This window comes from Natator depressus, chromosome 3 (genome assembly GCF_965152275.1).
Source record: "Natator depressus isolate rNatDep1 chromosome 3, rNatDep2.hap1, whole genome shotgun sequence".
Classification (NCBI taxonomy): Eukaryota; Metazoa; Chordata; order Testudines; family Cheloniidae; genus Natator; species Natator depressus.
In genome coordinates this window covers 185,034,774-185,057,867 of record NC_134236.1, presented here as the reverse complement: position 1 = coordinate 185,057,867, position 23,094 = coordinate 185,034,774, and the positions used below count along the sequence as shown (strand labels likewise).

The window sequence follows — 23,094 nt, the reverse complement described above, 5'->3', positions numbered from 1 at the left end:
AATGGGGGAGGTTTAGATTGGATATTAGGAAAAACTTTTTCACTAAGAGGGTGGTGAAACACTGGAATGCGTTACCTAGGGAGGTGGTAGAATCTCCTTCCTTAGAGGTTTTTAAGGTCAGGCTTGACAAAGCCCTGGCTGGGATGATTTAACTGGGAATTGGTCCTGCTTCGAGCAGGGGGTTGGACTAGATGACCTTCTGGGGTCCCTTCCAACCCTGATATTCTATGATTCTATGATTCTATGTAGATCTATCCATATTTTGACAACTGGCTAGTCAAAGGCAGTTTACAAGCTCAGGTCCATTACAGCTTCAGCATAGTACGGCCCACGTGTCGAGAGCTGGGTCTGCTTATGAACGAGCAGAAATCAACTCTGATCCCAGTTCAGAAAATAGAGTTTATAGGAGCAGTGCTCAACTCTACTCAGGCCAGGGCCTACCTGCTGGAGACCCAGTTCCAAGCGATGTCAGAACTCATCGCCCACATCAAGGCCTATCTGCTCACGACCTCCTGGGCATGACTCAGGCTGCTGGGCCACAAGGCAGTATGTACTTAGGTGGTGCAGTATGCATGGCTGCATCTCAGACCTCTGTAGATGTGGCTGGCATCAGTTTACTCCCCCAGCAGACACCATTTGGACTTGCTTCTCGCAATTCCATTGAGTGTTCTGGCATCATTGACTTGCTGGTCAGAACCGTGGATGGTGATGCCCCCTTCACTGCCCCATACCTGTCAGTGACATTGGTCTCAGATGCTGAAGACCTGGAGTGGGGAGCCCACCTCAGCAGTCTCTGTCCTCGGGGCCTCTGGTCCCAGGAGGATATCTCTCTTCACATAAATGTCAGGGAACTCAGGATGATACTCTTGGCCTGCTAGGCATTCCTTCCCTACCTGTCAGGGAGAGCTGTACAGATCTTGACAAACAATATGGCCACGATGTTCTACATCAACAAGCAAGGATGAGCTCGCTCCTCAGCCCTGTGTCAGGAGGCTCTTCGATTGTGAGACTTTTGTGTGGAACACGCCGTTCACCTCAAGGCGTCACATCTCCCTGTGGGCCGGAATCATAGAATCATAAAATATCAGGGTTGGAAGGGACCTCAGGAGGTCATCTAGTCGAACCCCCTGCTCAAAGCAGGACCAATCCCCAATTAAATCATCCCAGCCAGGGCTTTGTCGAGCCTGACCTTAAAAACTTCTAAGGAAGGAGCTTCCACCACTTCCCTAGGTAACGCATTCCAGTGTTTCACCACCCTCCTAGTGAAAAAGTTTTTCCTAATATCCAACCTAAACCTCCCCCACTGCAACTTGAGACCATTGCTCCTTGTCCTGTCCTCTTCTACCACTGAGAATAGTCTAGAACCATCCTCTCTGGAACCACCTCTCAGGTAGTTGAAAGCAGCTATCAAATCCCCCCTCATTATTCTCTTCTGCAAACTAAACAATCCCAGTTCCCTCAGCCTCTCCTCATAAGTCATGTGTTCCAGACCCCTAATCATTTTTGTTGCCCTTCGCTGGACTCTCTCCAATTTATCCACATCCTTCTTGTAGTGTGGGGCCCAAAACTGGACACAGTACTCCAGATGAGGCCTCACCAATGTCGAATAGAGGGGAACGATCACGTCCCTCCATCTGCTCGCTATGCCCCTACTTATACATCCCAAAATGCCATTGGCCTTCTTGGCAACAAGGGCACACTGTTGATTCATATCCAGCTTCTCGTCCACTGTCACCCCTAGGTCCTTTTCCGCAGAACTGCTGCCTAGCCATTCGGTCCCTAGTCTGTAGCGGTGCATTGGGTTCTTCCGTCCTAAGTGCAGGACCCTGCACTTATCCTTATTGAACCTCATCAGATTTCTTTTGGCCCAATCCTCCAATTTGTCTAGGTCCCTCTGTATCCTATCCCTGCCCTCCAGCGTATCTACCACTCTTCTTAGTTTAGTATCATCTGCAAATTTGCTGAGAGTGCAATCCACACCATCCTCCAGATCATTTATGAAGATATTGAACAAAACCGGCCCCAGGACCGACCCCTGGGGCACTCCACTTGACTTGACTCCACTTGAATGCACTGGTGGATCTCCTCAGCAGGTCCTTCTTCTCTCACCTGAGTGGTCCCTGCACCCGTTGGTTGTCAACTCCATCTTCCAGAGGTGGGGGACTCCCCTGGTGGACCTTTTGCTTCCAGACAGAACAGGAGATTCCTGCATTTTTTCTCAATGCACGGTCTCGGCCAGGGCTCTGTGTCTGATGCCTCCCTGCTCTTGTGGGCAGTGGGACTGCTGTACACCTTCCCACCCAACACCCTTAGTCCACAGGGTCCTTAAAGATCACAGAAGGGACAAGGCGAGGGTTATCTTGATTGGTTCGGCATGCTTCTGGACCTTTTGGTAGCAGCCACACTAGAGCTCCCGCTACGCCCGGACTTGATCTCGCAGAACCAAGGTCAGTTGCTTCACCCAAACCTTTCATCCCTGCATCTGATGGTTTGGCTGCTGCATGGTTGAACTCTTGGGAGTGGGCCTGCTCGGAGCAGGTCCAGCAAGTCTTAGTGGGTAGAGGGAAACCCTCTACCAGAGCGACCTATTTTGTTAAGTGGAAGCACTTCTCTTGTTGGGCCTCTGATCAGGGTCTTTCCTCCTCTCAGTCGTCTAGTCCATCTTGGACTATTCACTCCACCTGAAGTACCAGGGTCTGACCCTATTGTCAGTCAAGGTCCACCTTGCGGCCATCTCGGCGTTCCACCCTCTGGTCCAAGGTAAATCAGTCTTCATGCACAAGATAACAGTCAGGTTCCTTAATGCCTTGGAAAAACTGTACCCTCAGTTTTGCGACACAATTCCCCCATGAATCTGGTACTGTCTGAATCTTGAATCTGGTACTGTCAAGGCTCACAGAACCCCCACTTTGAGCTGTTGGCATCTTGTTTGCTGCTGCTCTTCTCGTGGAAGATGGCCTTCCTAGTGACAATTAGATTGGCCAGAAGGGTCTCCGAAATTAGAGCCCAAACTTCAGAACCCTCTTATGTGGTGTTCTTCAAAGACAAGGTCCTACTGTGCCCCCAGCCGTCCTTCCTGCCAATGGTGGTGTCACAGTTCCATAACAACTAGGACATATTTCTGCCTGTCTTGCTTCTGTAGTCTCACAGATCGGATGAGGAACATTGGCTGCATACCTTAGACGTTAGGCGGGTGATAGCCTTCTATATCGAATGGACTAAACCATTCCGCAAGACAACATAGCTCTTTATAGCGGTGGTGGACAGGATGAAAGATTTGCTGATATCATCCCAGAGGATCTCAGCCTGAATAACCGCCTGCATCAGGATGTGCTATGAGCAGGCAAAAGTTCCGCCTCCGGCCATTGTTACAGCCCATTCTACAAGGGCCCAGGCTTTGTCAGAAGCATTCCTCGGGTAGATTCCAATCCAGGACATCTGCAGGGCCACGATATGGTCATGAATTCATACCTTCATGTCCCATTATGCCATCACCCAGCAGGCTGTGACGATGTCACTTTTGGGAGAGCAGTGTTGCAGTCGACACGTCCATGAACTCTGAGTCCACCACCAGGGATACTGCTTGGAAGTCACCTAGCATGGAATCGATATGAGGAAGCACTTGAAGAAGAAAAAATGGTTATTAATGTTCTCTAACTGTTGTTCTTTGAAATGTGTTGCTCAAGTCCATTCCATAACCCGGCCTTCTTCCCCTCTGTTAGAGTTACCGGCAAGAAGGAACTGAAAGGGTGTGGGGCCGGTAGCGCCCCTTATACCGGCACATAAGCGCAGGGTTTTGGGGACGCTAGGACTGGCCCCTATGGATACCACTGAGGGAATAATCTCGAGCAGCGGTGCATATGGCACGCACGCGCCTGACATGAAATGGACATAAGCAACACGTCTTGAAGAACAAGTTATGGAAGGTTAGTAACAGTTTTTTCTTTTGGAGGTGTTGCACATCTCCATTCCAAGACCCACCCTCCTTTCCCTTTATATTGGAGTCTGGTGAGAAGGAACTGTGGAGGATTGAGGGCATTTCTGCCCTTTATACCATTGCACAGCAGTCCAAGGCAGCAGTGGGCACATGCAGTGCCCTGACGGGTGCCACTGATGGAATAATCTCCAACAGTGCACTGGGTACGCACACACTTGCGGTGGAATGGACATATGCAACACATCGTGAAAAACAGCCATTAGGAAACAGGTTAGTAATACTTTATTCCTCAAAAATTGTGTTCTCTATAACATACATTGATTTGCTGTAGCTTTTGTTTTGCAATGCAAAACTCCCAGAAATTATGGATTAAATAAAGAAAAGTTTGAGTAATATCAAGAGGTAGTTATTGTTGCCCAGCTACTGTCAGTAGTTTAAATATTGGCAAATAAGACAATGATTCAGTGGTATAGTGGTATAGTACTATATTATTTTAATTACATTTTTTGTTTTTTCAAGGGAGGAAAAAACTGAGCAGTTGCTGGATTGTAAACAAGAACTTGAACAGTTGGAGGCTGAACTAAAGAGACTGCAGCAGGAGGTGTGTATCTTGGACATCTATTATACAAAGTCAACATAAGTTTTAAGAATTTGACCATCTCCATAACAGTATTATTTTCATTTTTCAGCTTATGCAGTATTTTTGTTTTGTTGCATTAATATCACATCTATAAATATGAACTTTTATAACTTATTAATTGATTGATTTTATCCAGTTTGTCTTAATTGCAAAAATTATCACTTATTATATATTAATGGGTCTTCTATGAGTGGCCTGTGCAAAAGTCTCACATCTATGTTGTACCACCAGAATACCCCACAAATGTGAATGTACAGAGGCGTATCTTGAAAAGCTCCAGTAGCCTTCATTTTTAATTCTCTATTTTGTGTATGTCTGTTGATAGACAAAGGGTGAAAAGGCACTTTTCAATTGTTCTTCAGAACACCTATATATAAAACCATATTTCAGGTCATTCATAGATACTATCATAAGTAGAAGAACTTTGGTCCTCCTATTGTGATTCATAGAGAGATGGACAAATGTACAAAAAGAGATTCGTCTTTGAGTAAATGCAGACATTTATTCCCAGTAGGTGTGTGCATGCCTCATGCACTGGAGCCAGAGACTTGTGCCTAGTACCCACAGAGGGGCAGTGCTCGTGCCTCATGGCTGTCGCCCCTCCCCTGGCTGTATAAGGCTGTGCCGCCCCGACCCACTCAATTCCTTCTTACCACCCATCAGCTGGAGTTGGAGCTCTGTGTGATTATTGCTCCACAACCTCGTGAACTTGTATTTTCTAGCCTAGTTGTTGCGTATATAGTTGATCATTAGTCGTTCATTAGTTTAGAGTTAGTATAGTGTCATTTTTAATGGTACTGCCCCCCCACCTGGTGATGCCCTTAGCAGGGTTCACGCACTGCTGTTCGTGTGGGGCGATGCCCAACAGTGACTCCTGTATGCAGTGCCTGCTTTGACTTGGTGAAGCCCACCTGAAGGAACGCTGCTCGATCTGTTGTTTGTTCAAGAAGAGGACTCAGGTGGCGCGGGACCTTTGCCTGAAGCAGCACCTACTTGAGAAGGCCATGATGCCTGATCTGGTACAGAGGCCTTCCTCAGGTCCTGAGTCCTTCCTCAAGCCTCATATCACTCTTGGGCTTGGAGGGAGATTGGCTGCCCCTAGTTCTGGGGCTGGGTCACCTCCAGAGAGGCACAGAAATAATTCTCTGTCATCAGTGCCAAGAAAGAGGTTACATAAAACCAACTGGGGATGTTCCAGGTCCTGGAGTGACTCTTCTGCCTCCTGTAAGAGTGCAGGCCAGCTCGGTACCAACTCCGGCATGCAGGATGGTGTGGGGGCTTCTGACCCTCCCTTGATACAGGGTAGGGAAGGCAGGTCTACATCTTGTTGTCCCTTCAGCTGAGGGTTACAAATCAGCAAGCCCTGCTGACCAAATATGACTTTCTTAATTAGTCAGTTATGGCTATGTTTGAAGAACATTTGCCTGAGATCTCCCGGGATGAATTTCAGGAGTTCGTTGCTGAGGGCGCCTTAGTGGCAAAGATGGCCTTATAATCTGACCACAATATGGCAGACGCTTGGCCAGGGCGATGACTTAAGCTATTACTATGAGGAGGGTTTCTTGGCTCCAGAACTCAGGGATTGCGCTGGATGTCCAGCAAACAATTGAGGACTTGCCGTTTGATGGCTGAACCCTATTCTTGGACAAAACAGATTAAGCCCTCCATTCTTTTAAAGATTTGAAGACTACCCTGCTGTTACTGGGGGTGTACTCCCCATTGGCACAGAGACACTGTAGCGAGACAGAGTGGCCTCCCTGTGACGCTGACAGGGACGAACCACTCCCCACCCCCTGGTGGGCCGAGCCAGGCTAGGCCTGCCCCTTGTGCTGGAAGCGGAGGGGCAGAACAGGAAGTATAAGAGGTGGGGCCTGCAGCCCAGTTGAGGGAGAGCCAGAGAAGGAGTCAGACACTGCTGCCTTGCTGCTGGCCACTGAATCAGGAGCTGACCTGTATCAACTCCTGCTTCTGGAGGAGTACTTGGAGGAGCTGCCGCCCGGTGAATACCCGGAGGAGCTGCCACCTGGCGAATACCCCAAGGAGCTGCTGGAACTGCTGGCTGTCAAGTACCCTGAGGGCACAAGTAGGGGTAAGTAGTAGCCCAGGGAAACCAGACATTAGTCTGGTGGTGTTTGCTGAATCTACAGTAAGCATGTTTCAGTAGAACCTTTGCTGACCCAGTGGCGGGATTTCCCACCGCTGTGGGACCCGGTGGAGTAGCACTGGCCTGCGTCCCCCTACCCACTGCTGCTAACACCACCCTGAGGGTAGTAGCCTACTCACCTTAGGCAGGATGGCCTGCATTTGTTTGCTGTCTGCCCAGCCAGGGAACTGAGTCATAGACTGCTTTTGCTCTGCCCCGCCCAGAGGGCCTGAGCCTGACTGTTTGCTGTCTACCCAGCCAAGGAGTTGGGTCATAGACTGCCATTGCTCTGCCCCGCCCAGAGTGCTTGAGCCTGACTGCTTGATATTGCTCTGCCCCAACTAGAGGGCTGAGCCTTACTGTGCCTGCTGCCTGCCCCAGCTGGAGGGCTGGCTACAGACTGTTATTGGTGTTAATCTCCTGTTGATCAGCTCTCAGCAGCTTGGTAGCCTTCCTCTGATGCTGACAGGGAGGAACCACTGCAAACCACTACAGATGCCATTATGGGGCACAACAGCACCAGCCGTATAAGCCACAGCCCCACTTTGTCCAACCCGTTCCCCCAAGACAGCGAGACTATTCCAGGAAGCAGGATAGGTTTCATAAGAGGAATCACTGGAGCTTGGGACCTGGGCGCTCAATGCACCCTCCTTTGATATCTGCTGAGCGCCTGTTTTGAGTCATTGGTCCAGAGTACTCTGCCAGTTGTTCTTCCTCCTCCCTGTTCCTTTGGGGACAGGCTGGCTTGTTTTTTCAATGCCTGGATCTCAATAACATTGGACAGCAGGGTCCTAGACACTGTCAGATCAGGCTATGCCAGTGGTGGGCAACCTGCGGCCCGCGGGCCACATGTGGCCCATCAGGGTGATCTGATTGCAGGCCGTGAGACATTTTGCTGACATTGACCATCCGCAGGCACAGCAGTTTGCCGTTCCCAACCAATGGGAGCTGTGGGAAGCAGCGGCCAGCACGTCTCTGCATGGCTCAGCTTTCTGATAGCATTGGGAGTGGTAGAGTTGGGTCTGCCAGAACACCACAGATATGTGTTCTATTCCTGGTATTTCCTGATTTTGAAATCCAAGGACAGGATGAGGCCCATCCTCAACCTCTGCAGACGCATCACTGGGGAAGCATCACTTGGAAGTAACAGAGGAGGAGAAGAACCTTGAAGTATTGATTGATCACAGGATGACTCTGAGCCGCCAATGTGATATGGCTGTGAAAAAAGCTAATGTGGTCTTGGGATGCATCAGACGAGGTATTTCCAGTAGAGATAAGGAGGTGTTAGTACCGTTATACAAGGCACTGGTGAGACCTCATCTGGAATATTGTGTGCAGTTCCGGTCTCCCACATGTTTAAGAAGGATTAATTCAAACTGGAACAGGTACAGAGAAGGGCTACTAGGATGATCAGAGGAATGAAAAACCTGTCTTATGAAAGGAGACTCAAAGAGCTTGGCATGTTTAGCCTAACCAAAAGAAGGCTTAGGGGAGATATGATTGCTCTCTATAAATATATCAGAGGGATAAATACCAGAAAGGGAGAGGAATTATTTAAGCTCAGTACCAATGTGGACACAAGAACAAATGGATATAAACTGGTCATTGGGAAGTTTAGACTTGAAATTAGACAAAGGTTTCTAACCATCAGAGGAGTGAAGTTCTGGAACAGCCTTCCTAAGGGAGCAGTGTGGCAAAAGACATGTCTGGCTTCAAGACTAAGCTTGATACGTTGATGGAGGGGATGGTATGATGGGATAGCCTAATTTTGGCAATTAATTGATCTTTGACTATTAGCGGTAAATATGCCCAATGGCCTATGATGGGATGTTAGATGGGGTGGGATCTGAGTTACTACAGAGAATTCTTTCCTGGGTGTCTGTCTGTCTGAGTCTTGCCCACATGCTCAGGGTTTAGCTGATCACCATACTTGGGGTCGGAAAGGAATTTTCCTTCAGGGCAGATTGGCAGAGGCCCTGGGGGTTTTTCACCTTCGTCTGCAGCATGGGACACGAGTCACTTGCTGAAGGATTCTCTGCACCTTGAAGTCTTTAAACCACAATCTGAGGACTTCAATAGTTCAGACACAGGTTAGGGTTTTATTACAGGAGTGGGTGGGTGAGCTTCTGTGGCCTGCATTATGCAGGAGACTAGATAATCATAATGGTCCCTTCTGACCTTAAAGTCTATGATTCTATGACTCAACAAGTTAATCAAATATATGAGGTTCCACACGGTTACTCTGTCAGCTATCCGCCAGGTGCTGTCTCAGAACGACTGGTTTGCTGCTCTGGACCTTCAAGACACCTACTTCAGTGTGGCCATTCTGCTGAATCACAGGAAGTATCTTCACTTCATGGTAGGAGCCTGCCATTTTCATTACATGGTTCTTCCATTCAGTCTCTCTTCTGCCCCCTGGGTCTTCATCACCAAATGCATGGCGGTGGTCATGGCATATCTCAGGAGGAAGGGAATCCATGTCTTTCTCTATCTCAGCAACTGGTTGCTGAAGGGCGGCTCCAGAGAAGAAGTTTGCGCCTATGTCAGTACCACCATGCACTTGCTTGACCATCTGGGGCTCATTCTAAACAGCATCAAGATGACTTTGGTCCTCACTCAGGAAATAGAGTGAATTGGGGCCCTTTTAGTTTCACGAAGTCAAGAGCATTTCTGCCAGCCGATTACTTCCAGGTGATTTGACAGCTGGACCTCAGCCTACAATCGCAAACATCTATGATGGTTCGTGTGTGCCTGAGCCCGTTGGGCCACATGTCCGCATGTACCCAGGTGGTTTATCTTGCCAGGTTATGCTTTTGTTCTCTTCACAGATGTGGCTCAGGACGGTTTATTGCCCTGCCCTGTACTTTCTTGACAGATTGGTTCAGCTTCCTCGGCCATGCAGTGTGTACCAAGGGGTCCCCTTCGCTTGGCCCTTTCCCACCAAGTCAGTGGTTATTGATGCATCCCGTCTGGGTTGGGGGAGTGCATCTAGACTCGTTGTGGGTGCAGGGCCTGTGGTCAGAGCAGGACCCCTTGCTCCATATCAGTGTGTTGGAGCCAGAATGCATGTTGTGCCTTTCGGGACTGGATCAGACATTCAGTGGTTCACATACTCACGGACAATACTACCGTGATGTACTACGTGAATAAACAAGGGGGAGCTTGCTCCAGAGCACTCTGCCTGGAGACAGTCAACCTGTGGCAGTTCTGTATTGATGAGGACATTACCCCAATGGAAAACAATAGTTTTCCATTTGCCGGGGGTCCAGAGTTGTCTTGCAGATCATCTCAGCAGGGTCTTCTCCCCAAGCCATGATTGGTCCTTGAAGACAGAGGTCCTCCGGGGCGTGGTTGCAACTTGGGGCATTCCCACAATCAACTGCTTTGTGACAAGTGAAAACAGGAAGTATTGCCTATTCTAATCGCAGGAGGGACTCAGCCTGGGCTCCCTCTCCAACGCCTTCCACTGCAGCTGAAAGCGAGGTCTGCTGTATGCATTCCCTCTTATACCGGTCCTTACCCAGATCATGACAGAACAAGGAGTAATGGTCTCAAGTTGCAGTGGGAGAGGTTTAGGTTGGCTATTAAGAAAAACTTTTTCACTAGGAGGGTGGTGAAGCACTGGAATGGGTTACCTAGGGAAGTGGTGGAATCTCCTTCCTTAGAGTTTATAAGGTCAGGCTTGACAAAGCCCTGTCTGGGATGATTTAGTTGGGGATTGGTCCTGCAGGCAGTTGGACTAGATGACCTCCTGAGATCTCTTCCAACCCTGTTGTTCTATGACTCTATGATTGCCAGGCTCAAGGCGGACCGAGCCAGACTCATTCTCATCACCCTGGTGTGGTCAAGACAGCACTTGTTCTTGGATCTTCTCACTGTCATTTCAGCCTTCCACGCCGCTTCCTCTCCTTCGCGACCTCCTCAAGCAGTACTATGGCCTCACCTTTCAACTAGCGATGGCCCTGCTGTCCCTGATGGCATGGTGGCTGAATGAGAAGGAAGGGATGTTGTTCAGAGACTGTCCAACAGGTCCTACTTAACAGTAGGAAGCCTTCCACTGGAGCAGCCTACTTGGTGAAGTGGAAGAGGTTTTCCATTTGGTCCTTAGCCCATGGGACCCGTCCAGCAGACACTTCCAGCCAGGACATCTTGGAGTACTTGCTGCACCTTCAGGAATTGGTCTAGAACTCAGTTCTTTGAGAGTGCATGTGGCAGCAATATCAGCTTTTTATCTGCCCATCGAAGGGAAGTCAGTTTCCTCAAAAGCTTTGGTGATGAGATTTCTCAGAGGGCTCCCCCGCCTACATCCTCCAGTCCAAGAGCCAGCCTCCTTGTGGAATCTGAACATGGTTTTAGCAGCTCTGATTGGGTCTCCGTTAGAGCTCCTTGCTTCCTGCCCACTGTCCCTCCTGTCTCAGAAGATGGCATTCTTGATAGCCATTACTTTGACCAGGAGAGAGTGTGAGTTACAGGCCTTCATGGCTGGTTCTTCTTACACACCGTGCTCCAGGAACAAGGTTGACTACTCTTGAAGTTTGTTTCCAAGATGGTCTCCCAATTTCACCTGCACCAGGTGGTGTACTTGCCTGTATTTTTTCCCGAACTGCATTCCTTTCCAGAGGAGCAGTGCCACTCTACAGTAGATGTTAGCTATTGTCTAGCCTTCTTTCTGGACAGGACGGAACAGTTCTGTGCCTCAGCACCTCTTCTCACCTATTCATATCAGATGCGGACTGTATGAAGGGTCAAGGGGTCTCGGTGCAGACCATCTCCAGGTGGATAACATCTTGCATCAGGAGTGCTTACGAGATAGCATCTGGTATGCCCCTCAACAGATATGGGTGCGTTTGACAAGAGTGCAGGCAACGTCAGTGGTGTTCCATGATGATGTTTCCATACTGGGCATTGTAGGGTGGCCAAATAGTTGTCCGTGCATACTTTTACGGACAAATTATGCACTCAATGCTTCTTTCAAGGCGAGATGCTAATGTTGGAACGTCTGTCCTCTGGTCCTTACTCTGAGCTCTGCCTCTGATTGGGGTGCTGCTTGTTGGTCACCTACTTGGAATATGCGTCTGCATCTATTCAAAGAAGAAGAAATGGTTACTTGCTGTAACTATAGTTCTTTTAGATGTGATGCAGACATGTATTGCATGACCCACCCTCCATCCCCTTTGCATCGGCATCTTCCCCTGAACGTTTGGTGTGAAGGAACTGAGTGGGTCAGGGTGGCACCACCTTATGTAGCCAGGGGAGGGGCGAAAGCCAGGAGCACCACCCCTCTATGGGTACTGCTAGGCAAAAGTCTTCAGCTCCAGAGCACATACATGTACTTGGAATACACATCTGCATGACATCTCAAAGAACCACAGTTATAGTAAGTAACCATTCCTTTTTCCTGGTAAGGGAAATTGTTGGGAAATGCTGAGTTCAATCTCAAGAAATAAGCTGAAATGAGTAACACTGCATAAATCATGAGGGGGCAAAGGAAGTGCTTCTGAAAGCCTTCTATTTGTGAATTTATGTTGCCCAATTTGTTGGGACCTACTTATTCAACAGACAATATGAAAAGAACTATTGCATTTCCCAAGCTCACTCACCCTGAGCGCTGTTCAGGATGGAGAAACACAACAGTACTCATGAGAAATCTGCTTTAGGAAACAAAACACTTACGAGTAAGTATCTTGACTTTTGCATTATTAGACTCTTCCAGTGTTCTGTCTGCATCCTTGAATTGTTTTCTCTTTTAAATAAGGCTCTTTTCCCAGGCAACAATGGCCAGGAGAGCTGGGTTGTCCCTTCATACTCTCTATAATAAGCAGATTGTCTAGTAGTACTGTACAACCCTGGCTTTTTTTTTCTGCACCCTTACCGGTCTCTCTCTGTACTTAGCTACTCCAGTTTCCTTTCAGCCTCAAGGACATAGCCATTTGCCTCCAGGTATGAGCCATTTTTCTCACAAAATGCTTTCCCCTAAAATGTTACTGTCTATTGAAATGAGGGCACTGCACTCTTTTTTCTTTTTCTGTGTTTCATTCTATTGTGACTTTATTTTGTGCTCCTTGTGACAAAGATCACAGAATCATAAATGTGTTATTCACCAGACTAGAAAACTTAGTGAGGCCTTCAAAAGCCAAACTCTTCTTCCATTCATAGATTAAACATAAAAACCAGTTCTCAAACATCAGATAACACAGACAGCTATGTCTCAGCCCATATTATCGCTTCTTATCCTTTTCCTCCTCTAACTCAAAAAAAAAAAAAAATGCTGGAAAAAGTCCAGATGACTTTTCTGAGAAAAGAGAGGAATATTGCACTCCTCAGATGACTCTCAGCATTCATAGGAGGTTGTTTTTTGACTCTGTAGATATTAAATACCTATGCAAACTACTGGCCTAAGACCTGTCTAATTGGTAATATTGTATTAACATACCAAAAATCTGTTCCATAAGGGCTCGCCTTAAAGCATTCAGGCCTCTCCTTCAATTCCACAAGAGAGCACCTGATGGCTATATCTTCCTGGTGGAAGGCTATACCCTTTTTTCTCTTCTGATAGTGATTGGATTTCTCAAAAGACTCATTCATGTCTACCCTCCAGTCAGAGAGACTCCAACCTCCTATAATCTCAACATTATTCCAACAGGTTTTATGGATCCTCCTTTTGAGCCTTTGACGACCTGTACAGTCTATCCACGAAGACCATCTTCTTAGTCCCCATAAGCTCAGCCAGAAGGATAGGAGAGAGTCAAGCCCTCTTGGTGGGGCCACCTTATGCAGTCTTAGACAAAAATAAAATGATTTTAAGGCCTCACTGAAGTTCTTACCTAAAGTGGTTTCTGACCTTCATATTAATCAGATGATCAACCTACCCATCTTCTTCCCCAAGCCTTATGCCATGCAGGGAAAAGCTAAACTTCACTTTGGACATGGTCAGGTTTCTTTCTTACTATCTGGAGAGACAAAGCTATTCAGGAATTCTCCTAGATTGATCCTAGTATTTGCTTGGAGAATGAAGGGTCAACCAGTCTTCACTCAAAGACTGTCGAAATAGGTCTCTGATTCTGTTAAAACATGCTACACAGTAGTCCACTTAGACTCACCTGGGCAAGTTGGAACCCATTCCACCAGAGCTCAAGCAAGGTGACTGAATCGCGGAGATTTGCAAAGCAGCTGCCTGGAGTTTAGTTCACACTGCTGTTTGGTACAGGGCTCCAGATCATACATCTGTTTCAGGAAACATGGGTTGAGATCCCTCAGCTGAGCCTGGGACTTAGCCTGTTCAGTCTTCAGGCAGGCTAATAAGCCCAGTTGGGCTGAAGCAGAATCACCTGATTGGGTGGCCTGCCTAACTGTCTGGAAGAAGCCAATAGGTCTGCATTTATGTTCAGCAGCAGGTTGCTGGCTGCTTAATACTTACACCCATTTACAGTCGCTCCTCTCCCTGCCATGTTCCAGTCTTGTTCCTGTCCTGCTTCTTTGCTCCAGCTTCTGACTCTGACACTGACCATTGGCTCTGGTTATTGACCCCTGGCTCTGGCTCTGGGCTTCGTTCCTTGCTCAGGGTTTGGCTTCTGGCTCCCAACTCCTGTCCCTGGTTCTAAGCACTAAGCAGGGTCCTGGTTCTAATACTAGGCTGGGCCTTGACTCTAACTCTTACCCAGGGTTTTCAGAACCCAAAGCAGTAGTAACTTAACTAGAAAAGGAGTACTTGTGGCACCTTAGAGACTAACCAATTTATTTGAGCATAAGCTTTCGTGAGCTACAGCTCACTGCATCGGATGCATTCAGTGGAAAATACAGTGAGGAGATTTATATACACACAGGAGATTTAAGTTAAGATTTAACTTAACTGTTTCTCTCCAGGCGGTGTCAGCTCCTCTGTCTGCTAAATGATGGGCACAAACCAAAGTGCTTTTACCTAACACTACTTTTTCATTATGTCTTAAACATGTGTGCACGCACACATACACAAGCTGTAGCAGTAGGGTTAGAGCATTCCAAAAATTTTATATACCCAAAGGCCGAAATGGTTTTGAGGAATCAGCAACCAGCCTTCCAAGGGCCCTCCTTCTGTCCAGTTGCTGGGGAGTTTAGGTACCAGATTCTTGCCCAAAGAAAAGCTTCCTCGGATTGCTTCAAAGTATATTCTTTCACCTAATCTTTTATAGCGAACTTAAAGCACATAACTCATAATGATTCCTAGTGGGTCACCATAAGTAACCCCGGTGGGTCACCAATTCTCCCAGTTTCAGCAAACTACTCATTATCTCTTATTATTAAAGCATTTCTAGTCATAACAATAAAACGTGTATGTCAGAGGCTCCTAACCAATGTTGACTGTCCAAACATTCTTCCATTTTCATGGTACATTAAATCCCTCCCACTCTGATTAGACAAACTGCAAACATGCAGCTGTCTGGCCTTGCCTCTCAGGGTCTACGATTATTCCTAGCTATGTGTTATTTGTTCTTTAGCTAGCAGTGGCTGGACACACAAGATGGCTGACTGAATACTGTCAAATTCTGGGGTTACACACAAAAATGTCAAATTTGGGGGTTACACTAACCACTAGGTCAGACCATCCACATCCTGATCCTGACACCTGTTTTGGCAGACTTGTCCTACTGTCATTGTTTCAGTAGACTCAAAGTACCCATCTCCAGGTCTTTATTTACTGCTCATGGGTTACCATAATACCCGTGGACAATCACTCAAAGAAGAAAGAACAGTTTACTTTCCTATAACTAGTGATTCTTTGACATCTGTTATACACATATATTCCACAACCTGCCCTTCTTCCCTGCTACTGTGGGCTATTTGGCAATCTGCATTCTGTTTTGATGAAGAAACTTGAGAGTGGTTGCAGCCGCACCACGCTTTGTGCTCTCTAAGCTATCAGTCACTGGAGAGCATGCAGGGCACAGATGCAGCTCCAACAGACACTGCTATTCAAAAGTGTCTGATCTTGTGTGCATGAGAAGTGGAATACATGTGGACGACACATCTCGAAAAATGACAGTTCTAGTAAGGTAAATAAACATTCTGTGTTGTCCTTACTATATGTTACTGTTAAAGTGACAAGAAATTCTTTTTTCTTCTGAAGGCAATTGTATTGTACTTTTGTTCTCATTCATCAGTGACTCCATTTTTTTAAAATACTAGTTCAGTACTAGTATTGCTCAGCATTGTCAGGGGTTTTGTAACAAGAGTCCTTGGTGATTCCTCCCTCAGGGGGTGGGGGAACCTGACCACACCCAGTTGTCTACACTGGGTAGTTGCGACACTGCCCCCACTTCCCTGCTATCTGCATTTTGTGGGCCTCCTTAAGTCCAGGGGGACCATTTAGGTGAGGCAGAGGGGTCTCCTCCACGCCTCCACCCAGTTTCGTACCACTGGCTGGGAGTGACGTCGCTCACTCCTCTCCCCCCTTCCCTCACTGGCCTATTCTTTGCTCAGCAAATAAGAATGCAGAGGTTTATCTGGTAGGGCTGGGAGCTTCTGCAACACTTTTTCATTCCTGAAACAAACATGCTCAGGTAATGGTGGGAGGCAGGAAGCTCTCAAGCTCTGTGCTTAGGCCGGAAGATGCTTGCTGTAGATTTCATTATGATCTGCCCCTCACCCTTCACATGTCAACATGTTAAAAGGCCTTTTGCTTCTAAGGCAAGCCCTTTGTGACACCAATAGATATGAGGTTGCTCAGGTGGGGGAGGGGGCTGCTGCACCAGGCACATTCAGAGGATAATTATCCTCACAGACAGGCCAGCTTTGGAAGCTTCAGGCTGCAAGAATAGCACTGCAGAATAGACCACCCTGCGGTGAAGAAACAAGCGTGTGCTGCCACCACCAAAAATATTGTTTTAAATACACTTAAAATTTTCCCAATTTTTTTCCAACTCTCTAATTTTTTAGTGAATGGCACCAGTGCGGCCATTTATTCTACCATTTAGTCCCACTTGTCTGTGGGGGGTCTTTCCTTTGCCTACAGTGGGCTTTGGGTCAGGTCCATCGGCTGTAACACAGAAACACTGATTCCTCTGTGAATGTCTGGATTTTATCAAATCTCCCCAGAGTGTGGTTGCACTTTTCTAGGACCTTTCCCCAGAATACCTTTTGAGGAGCTGCTGCCCTCAAGCAGCCATTTTGCAGCTGTCGGCTGTATCTCCTTCTTTTCCTGCTGGTAAGTATTCTTATCTCCTGTTATACTTCCTCTAACATTTCTGAGGATATGGCAGTCTCATAACCTTCAGTACCATCTGTGAATTTCATTGCGGTGATGTTTACTCTCACTAATCCTTACAGCAACACACAAGAAACATCCTTCTAACTTAATCCTTCGTATTTATTGTAACTGTTTGTATAAACCCTTCAGTTAACATAAACACAAGCCAGTCTGAAAAATCTATAAAATTTGGCTGCCAAAATTTGTTTGTTATAGATCCGTGCTGCTAACATCCAAACATGCGTATCTGATATCTGTGTCAAGGCTTCAGAACTGATACCTCAAGGTTTGGGATTGGCAATATCTTGCTGTATTATCTCCTGATTGTTCTAATCTTATGTATGCACTTAAAATGTGGCTTTAATTGTTCTTTGTATATTTTTTCTTTCTTTATATAGGAATGAGATACAGTGCTCCTGTCAGCTAATTTCTAAGTTATTATCTGCAAAAAATTAGAGTTTTCAGGTGCCTAAGTGGTCCCTTGAATCACAGTTAAAGTTGTCTTTCCTCCCCAGCCCTATCTGAAATGGCACCCCTGCTTAAGTCTCTCTCTCTAGCTGGGGGATCAAAATGAAAGTCACAAACCCCTACACCTTCAGGGATACTCCCTCCCTGAGGTCACGGCAAAAGGGGGTGGGGTGGTGCCAAAAATCCATCCCTAATGTAACAGGTTGGGGGAAATTGCTCTGTGACAGGCTCTGCCTGTCTGTCTTAACCTGGTAGTCCACTGTACTTTCCTCAGGGTTGGGGTGAAGATCTCCTGCTTAGAAGTTCATACTGCAGCATTAGAAGTTGCTCCTGCTGTCTGCTATTTAGGGCAATCTTTTAATTGCTATTTAGGGCAATCTATTTACTGCAGGGTTCTCCCTTTTAAATGTCACCTTCCTATCATGCATGATAGACAGGGCCAGATGGTGGGTTGTGGGGGGACACTAGCCCTGCCACCAGGGCCTCTCTTGCCCCTTCCTATATACCCCATCACAGTTTTGGTTTGAATTGAGAATTAAGACACACAAAGAAGATTCAGCGTTTTTGTACTTGCTTTAAAGCATTTTCAAGTTGCTCATGTAAGAAATGACAAATAATATGGATCTTTTGGGTAGGAATTTAATCACATTGAAGTAATTTTTCTTTGTTCTACTTGAAAGAAATGTGTGTTGAAACTCACTCAACCCCCCTTTCAAGAGCTTTAGTGTTAGATAGGAAACAAAATCTGGACATGTAATTTGTGTAAATATACATTATGTTTATATATTCCAATTAGGCAATCCATCTAGGTTTGTGAAAAAATAGAAAAAGAGATGAACAATATATCATCTCATAGATTACCTATCATATAACTTAATTTTTTATTTTCTAGAACATGAATTTGCTTTCGGATGCGCGCTCTGCCAGAGTGTACCGTGATGAGTTAGACGCACTCCGTGAGAAGGCAATCCGAGTTGACAAGCTTGAAAGTGAAGTCAGCCGATACAAAGAGAGGCTGCATGATATTGTATTTTACAAGGCTAGAGTTGAGGTATATTTAAAACAATTCTAAATCACGTACAATTTATTTTTTTAGTAAAAAACGTGTTGCCAATTGATATTGCTTTCTCTCTTTTTTTTTATTTTGACATGAAAGAAATGAAGACATGAAAGCAATTTGATAGATTCTTGCTCTGCAATATATTATTCTATCTTGTCTGATAAATTGTTGTTTTCAAGATGAGTGTTCAAATATCTATCCACATGGAGTTTCATTTGAAGTCAGCAAGACTCTCTGTTAGTGCATGGGTCCATCTATGCAGATCCACTTGCAGGATCAGGTCTACAAGCAGACATAAAGAAGACATGGGAAACACCCTGGAGGGAGTTAGCTTGACATTTATTTTAAGTTTAATTTTTCATTCACTTCTTCTGGGCATCATGGGGGAAGGAAGTTTTCAGGAATGATCTGAATGAGGAAAAGAAGTTGGCATGGTGAACCAGGATTAGGACGGTATTTCATGCATAAAACATGGGAAAAGACAGAGAGATAGAATTGAAGAGACATTTCAAATTCTATCATGAATTAGAAATTGGTAAGAGACAAAAAAAAAACCAAACTAAGAATAAATTAACAATTTTCTACATGGTAAACAGTGGGATGCCCAATTATCTTTACTAAGGCCACGACCTTTGTCTGGAAACAGCAGGTGAATGGGGATGTCACAAAATTTGCACAGAATGCAAAATTATTAAGGGTAGTCAAAATCAGAAAAGTCTGTAAGGAACTTCAGAGGAACCTAACAAAACTAGACAAATTGGCAGATCACATTCAATAAATGCAAGGTAATGTTTATTGGAAGGAATAATTTGAACTATGTTGCTAAGTTGAAAACTAACTTGGGAAAAAGATTTCAGTGTCATTTTGACATTTCACTAATGTCCTGTCTTCATTATGAAGCAGCAGTCAAAAAACAAGCAGTGTTAGTCTGTATAACATATGATATAAAATACTGTAACTTTTATAATGACATTATATAACCTGATGGGACATCCTTACCTTGAAAACTGTGTTAAGTCTAGTCACTCAACTTGAAAAATGATATAACAGAAAATAGAAGAGGTTTTACAGACAGATGATAAAGATTATTAGAAACATGAAAATATTTCCATGTGAAGAGAAATTGAAAAAAATTAGGAATACTTAGTTTAGAGAGGGATAAAATAAAAGATCACATGACAGAAATATGTAAAATAATGTATGATATAGAGAAAGTCAGTTTGGTACTATTCTTTCTCTTTCCTTTCATAGAAAACTGAGGGAATCAATGAAATTGAAAGGCAGCAAATTTGAAACTGATGAAAGAAAATACATTTGTATGCAGTTCATAATTAAACTATGGAACACATAGTCAGATATCATTGAAGCCAAGACCTTAGAAGGATTCAGAAAAGGATGAGACATTCATATAGACTGGAACATTCACAGTTACATTAGATAGGATAAAACATTTTTGAAGAATATAAAACCATATTTAAAAGCATAAGATAGCTACTAATTGATGAGAGTAGAAAAAAACTTCCCAATAAGCAGATTATTGCATAAAAGACTTCTATGGGGAATTAGAAAAGGAGTACTTGTGGCACCTTAGAGACTAACCAGTTTATTTGAGCATGAGCTTTCGTGAGCTACAGCTCACTTCATCGGATGCATAGCATATGGGGAATTGTTGCTCTTTCTTCTGAAGCATCTGGCTAGCTACTGTCAAAAACAGGACAAAACTGTTCTGATGAGGTATGGCAATTCCTGTGTTCCTAGAAAGGGAAAAATGAGATGAACGGAGCTTCAAAGCCGGCATCACTGGCAAAGTAGAGAAGGTACTTGAGAACTGTGGTAAGAGACAAGTTACAAGATGTCTGTTGGGAGACAGTTATGTGGGACCTTTTTTGATTTCTGGAACTGAGACATTGTCATCAATGGTGGTGAAGTTCTTAAGACTCATTTTCTTGGGGGATTTTTGCATCCATGTCAACATGGCCTTCTGTGATGAAGTTGTTCTACTGTCCCACCTTAAACCATGCAATAGTCTGACCAACTCCCAACTCTGACGAAACCTTACCTGGGTACAACAAATGCAGCAATCAACAATCTGTCATCAAACCTACCATTCCTGAACAAGCTCAAGTGTTCAAGTGTGGAACCTGAAATCAGTGAACTAAAATAGTGGTGTTGGAAACTAGGCTTGATTGGACAAAATATACCCCAATAACAATTATGTGGGTGAAACCAGACAATCACTAGGCTCTACGTAAAAGAATAAATGGACACAAGTCAGACGTCAAGAATTATAACATTCAAAAACCAGTTGGAGAACACTTCAATCTCTTTGGTCACTCAATTACAAACCTAAAAGTGGAAATTCTTCAACAAAAAAACTTCAAAAACAGACTCCAATGAGAGACTGCTGAATTGGAATTAATTTTCAAACTAGATACAATTAACTTAGGGTTGAGTAGAGACTGGGAGTGGATGGGTCATTGCACTATTGCAATGCAAAAAGTAAAACTATTTCCCCATGTTTATTCCCCCCCTCCACTCCCCCACTGTTCCTCAGACATTCTTGTCAACTGCTGGAAATGGCCCACCTTGATTCTCACTACAAAAGGTCCCCCCCACCCCTCCGCTCTCTTGCTGGTAATAGCTCTCTTGTTACAGTGTGTATGGTAACACCCATTGTTTCATGTTCCCTGTGTATATAAATCTCCCCACTGTATTTTCCACTGAATGCATCCGATGAAGTGAGCTGTAGCTCACAAAAGCTGTAGCTCACAATTTATGCTCCAATAAATTTGTTAGTCTCTAAGGTGCCACAAGTACTCCTTTTCTTTTCACTAGGCTCTTGAATGAACTCGCACAGGAAAATAATCAAACACAAAAACACCCTATCACCTGTGGGTGAACACTTTTCCCAGAGAAATCACTCTATGTCTGACTTCTCAGTGCTCGTCCTGAAAGGAAACCTGCACACTATTAAAAGACAATCCCCAGGAGCTTAAATTCATAACTTTGCTAGACACTAAAAATCATGGACTGACTAGAGACACTGGATTTATGGGTTATTACAACAGTAATGCACTAACAAACCCTCCAGCTGTTTTTTTTCTCCTCCTTCCCTTCCTTTCTTCCCTGTGACTGAACAGGTGTCAACAGGCCACTTAACTTTGAATAGTCCTTGAAATATGTATTAACTACTTATGTTAAACATTCTGTTCAACCCTTGTGTTTAGCAGTGATACTTTAAATTTGGCTTGTTCTACACTACATGCTTACTTTGGTATAACTACATAGCTCAGTAGTGTGAAAAATCCACACCCCTGAGCGATGTAGTTATAACGACATTAATCCCCCATGTAGACAGCAATATGTCGGCAAGAGAGCCTCTCCTGCCAACATAGCTACTGCCTCTCATGGAGGTGGAGTTGTTAAGCCAATGGGTGAGATCTCTCCCAGAAGCTTGAGTGTCTTCACCAGATGTGAAATAGCGGCATGTAAACCTGCCCTTACTTTCCCAGACCTGAAGAAGAGCACTATGTAAGCTCAAAAGCTTGTCTCTCTCACTGACAGAAGTTGGTCCAATAAAAGATATTACCTTACTCACCTTGTCTCTCTAGAAAAAAATGAAAGCATTTAAAAATATAGAGAAACTGATTTGGAGAAACATAGAAATAAGTGTTGCAGTAGCACATAAATTAAGGGCAAAATAAAATTTAACATTAGATTGCAGAAAATATTTTAATTAACAAGAAGCTATTTTTCCCCAAAATATGTTCAAATTACACAAAAAGCATAGAAACTAAAATTTTCCATTAAAAATGAGAGCATAGAGTTTAAATCATGCAGATAACAATGAAACAAAATTTTGAAGTTGGTCAAGAAAATTAATCTGTAGGTGAGCATTTGAAAGTCAGATGCTAGAGCACATAGTGCATTTTCCATGGGGTGCCTGTAAAGAAGAGGACACTCAGATGTGGGCCATCTGAAAGGGATGAATTTCACCCATAGTATATAAATGATTTCAAGAACCATATGATGAAAGACTTGATGAAGGCAGAACTGAAAATAACAAAGTGGCCAAGTAGCTAAACAGATGGAATTTTCATGTTCCTAAAATGCTGGTTTAAAACAAATGCACACCCCCCCGCCACACACACACCCCTAGTCATTTGTGCACCTAAAATAATATTCGAAAATAATTTTTAACATTTGTGAAGTAAGGAATATGAAGTCAAGATTTCTTTGTTCAATATCAGTTTCATAGATTGCAGCTGGCTTGTGCTGACATTTGAAAAAGATATGCTTGGCTTGAATGAATCAAACTGAGTTCTTGTACGTTCATTAATATTTTCGTCAGATGCCATTAAAGGATATGAAAACTGCTAGTACATATGCATCAGTTGAAGCTGTTGGGACCCCTTAAGCATGCTATTGCATTTTCAACAGTATTAGACATGTAATTATGGGTCTAGGCAAAATGGATATATATGCGTATACAAATAATTATGCTTTATTAGTAAGAACTCTTTAATGCTTTGATCTCTAATTCCTTCAACTTGAGGGATCTATTTGATATTAAAATAATTTATTAAATGGTGGCACAAAGAAGAGGGAGAGGTGTTTTATTGAA

At 44.6% G+C, this 23,094-nt stretch overlaps 1 protein-coding gene across 10 annotated transcripts in view; it reads left to right on the top strand.

The window, feature by feature from the left end:
* CCDC88A (coiled-coil domain containing 88A) overlaps window positions 1–23,094 on the top strand; it is a 363,848-nt gene that overhangs the window by 213,587 nt on the left and 127,167 nt on the right. For all 10 annotated transcript variants that reach the window (XM_074949474.1, XM_074949473.1, XM_074949477.1 and 7 more), the window contains exons 9-10: window positions 4,457–4,538; window positions 18,303–18,461. In XM_074949474.1, coding sequence (XP_074805575.1) covers window positions 4,457–4,538; window positions 18,303–18,461 — 241 coding nt within the window. The remainder of the gene's footprint in view (window positions 1–4,456; window positions 4,539–18,302; window positions 18,462–23,094) is intronic.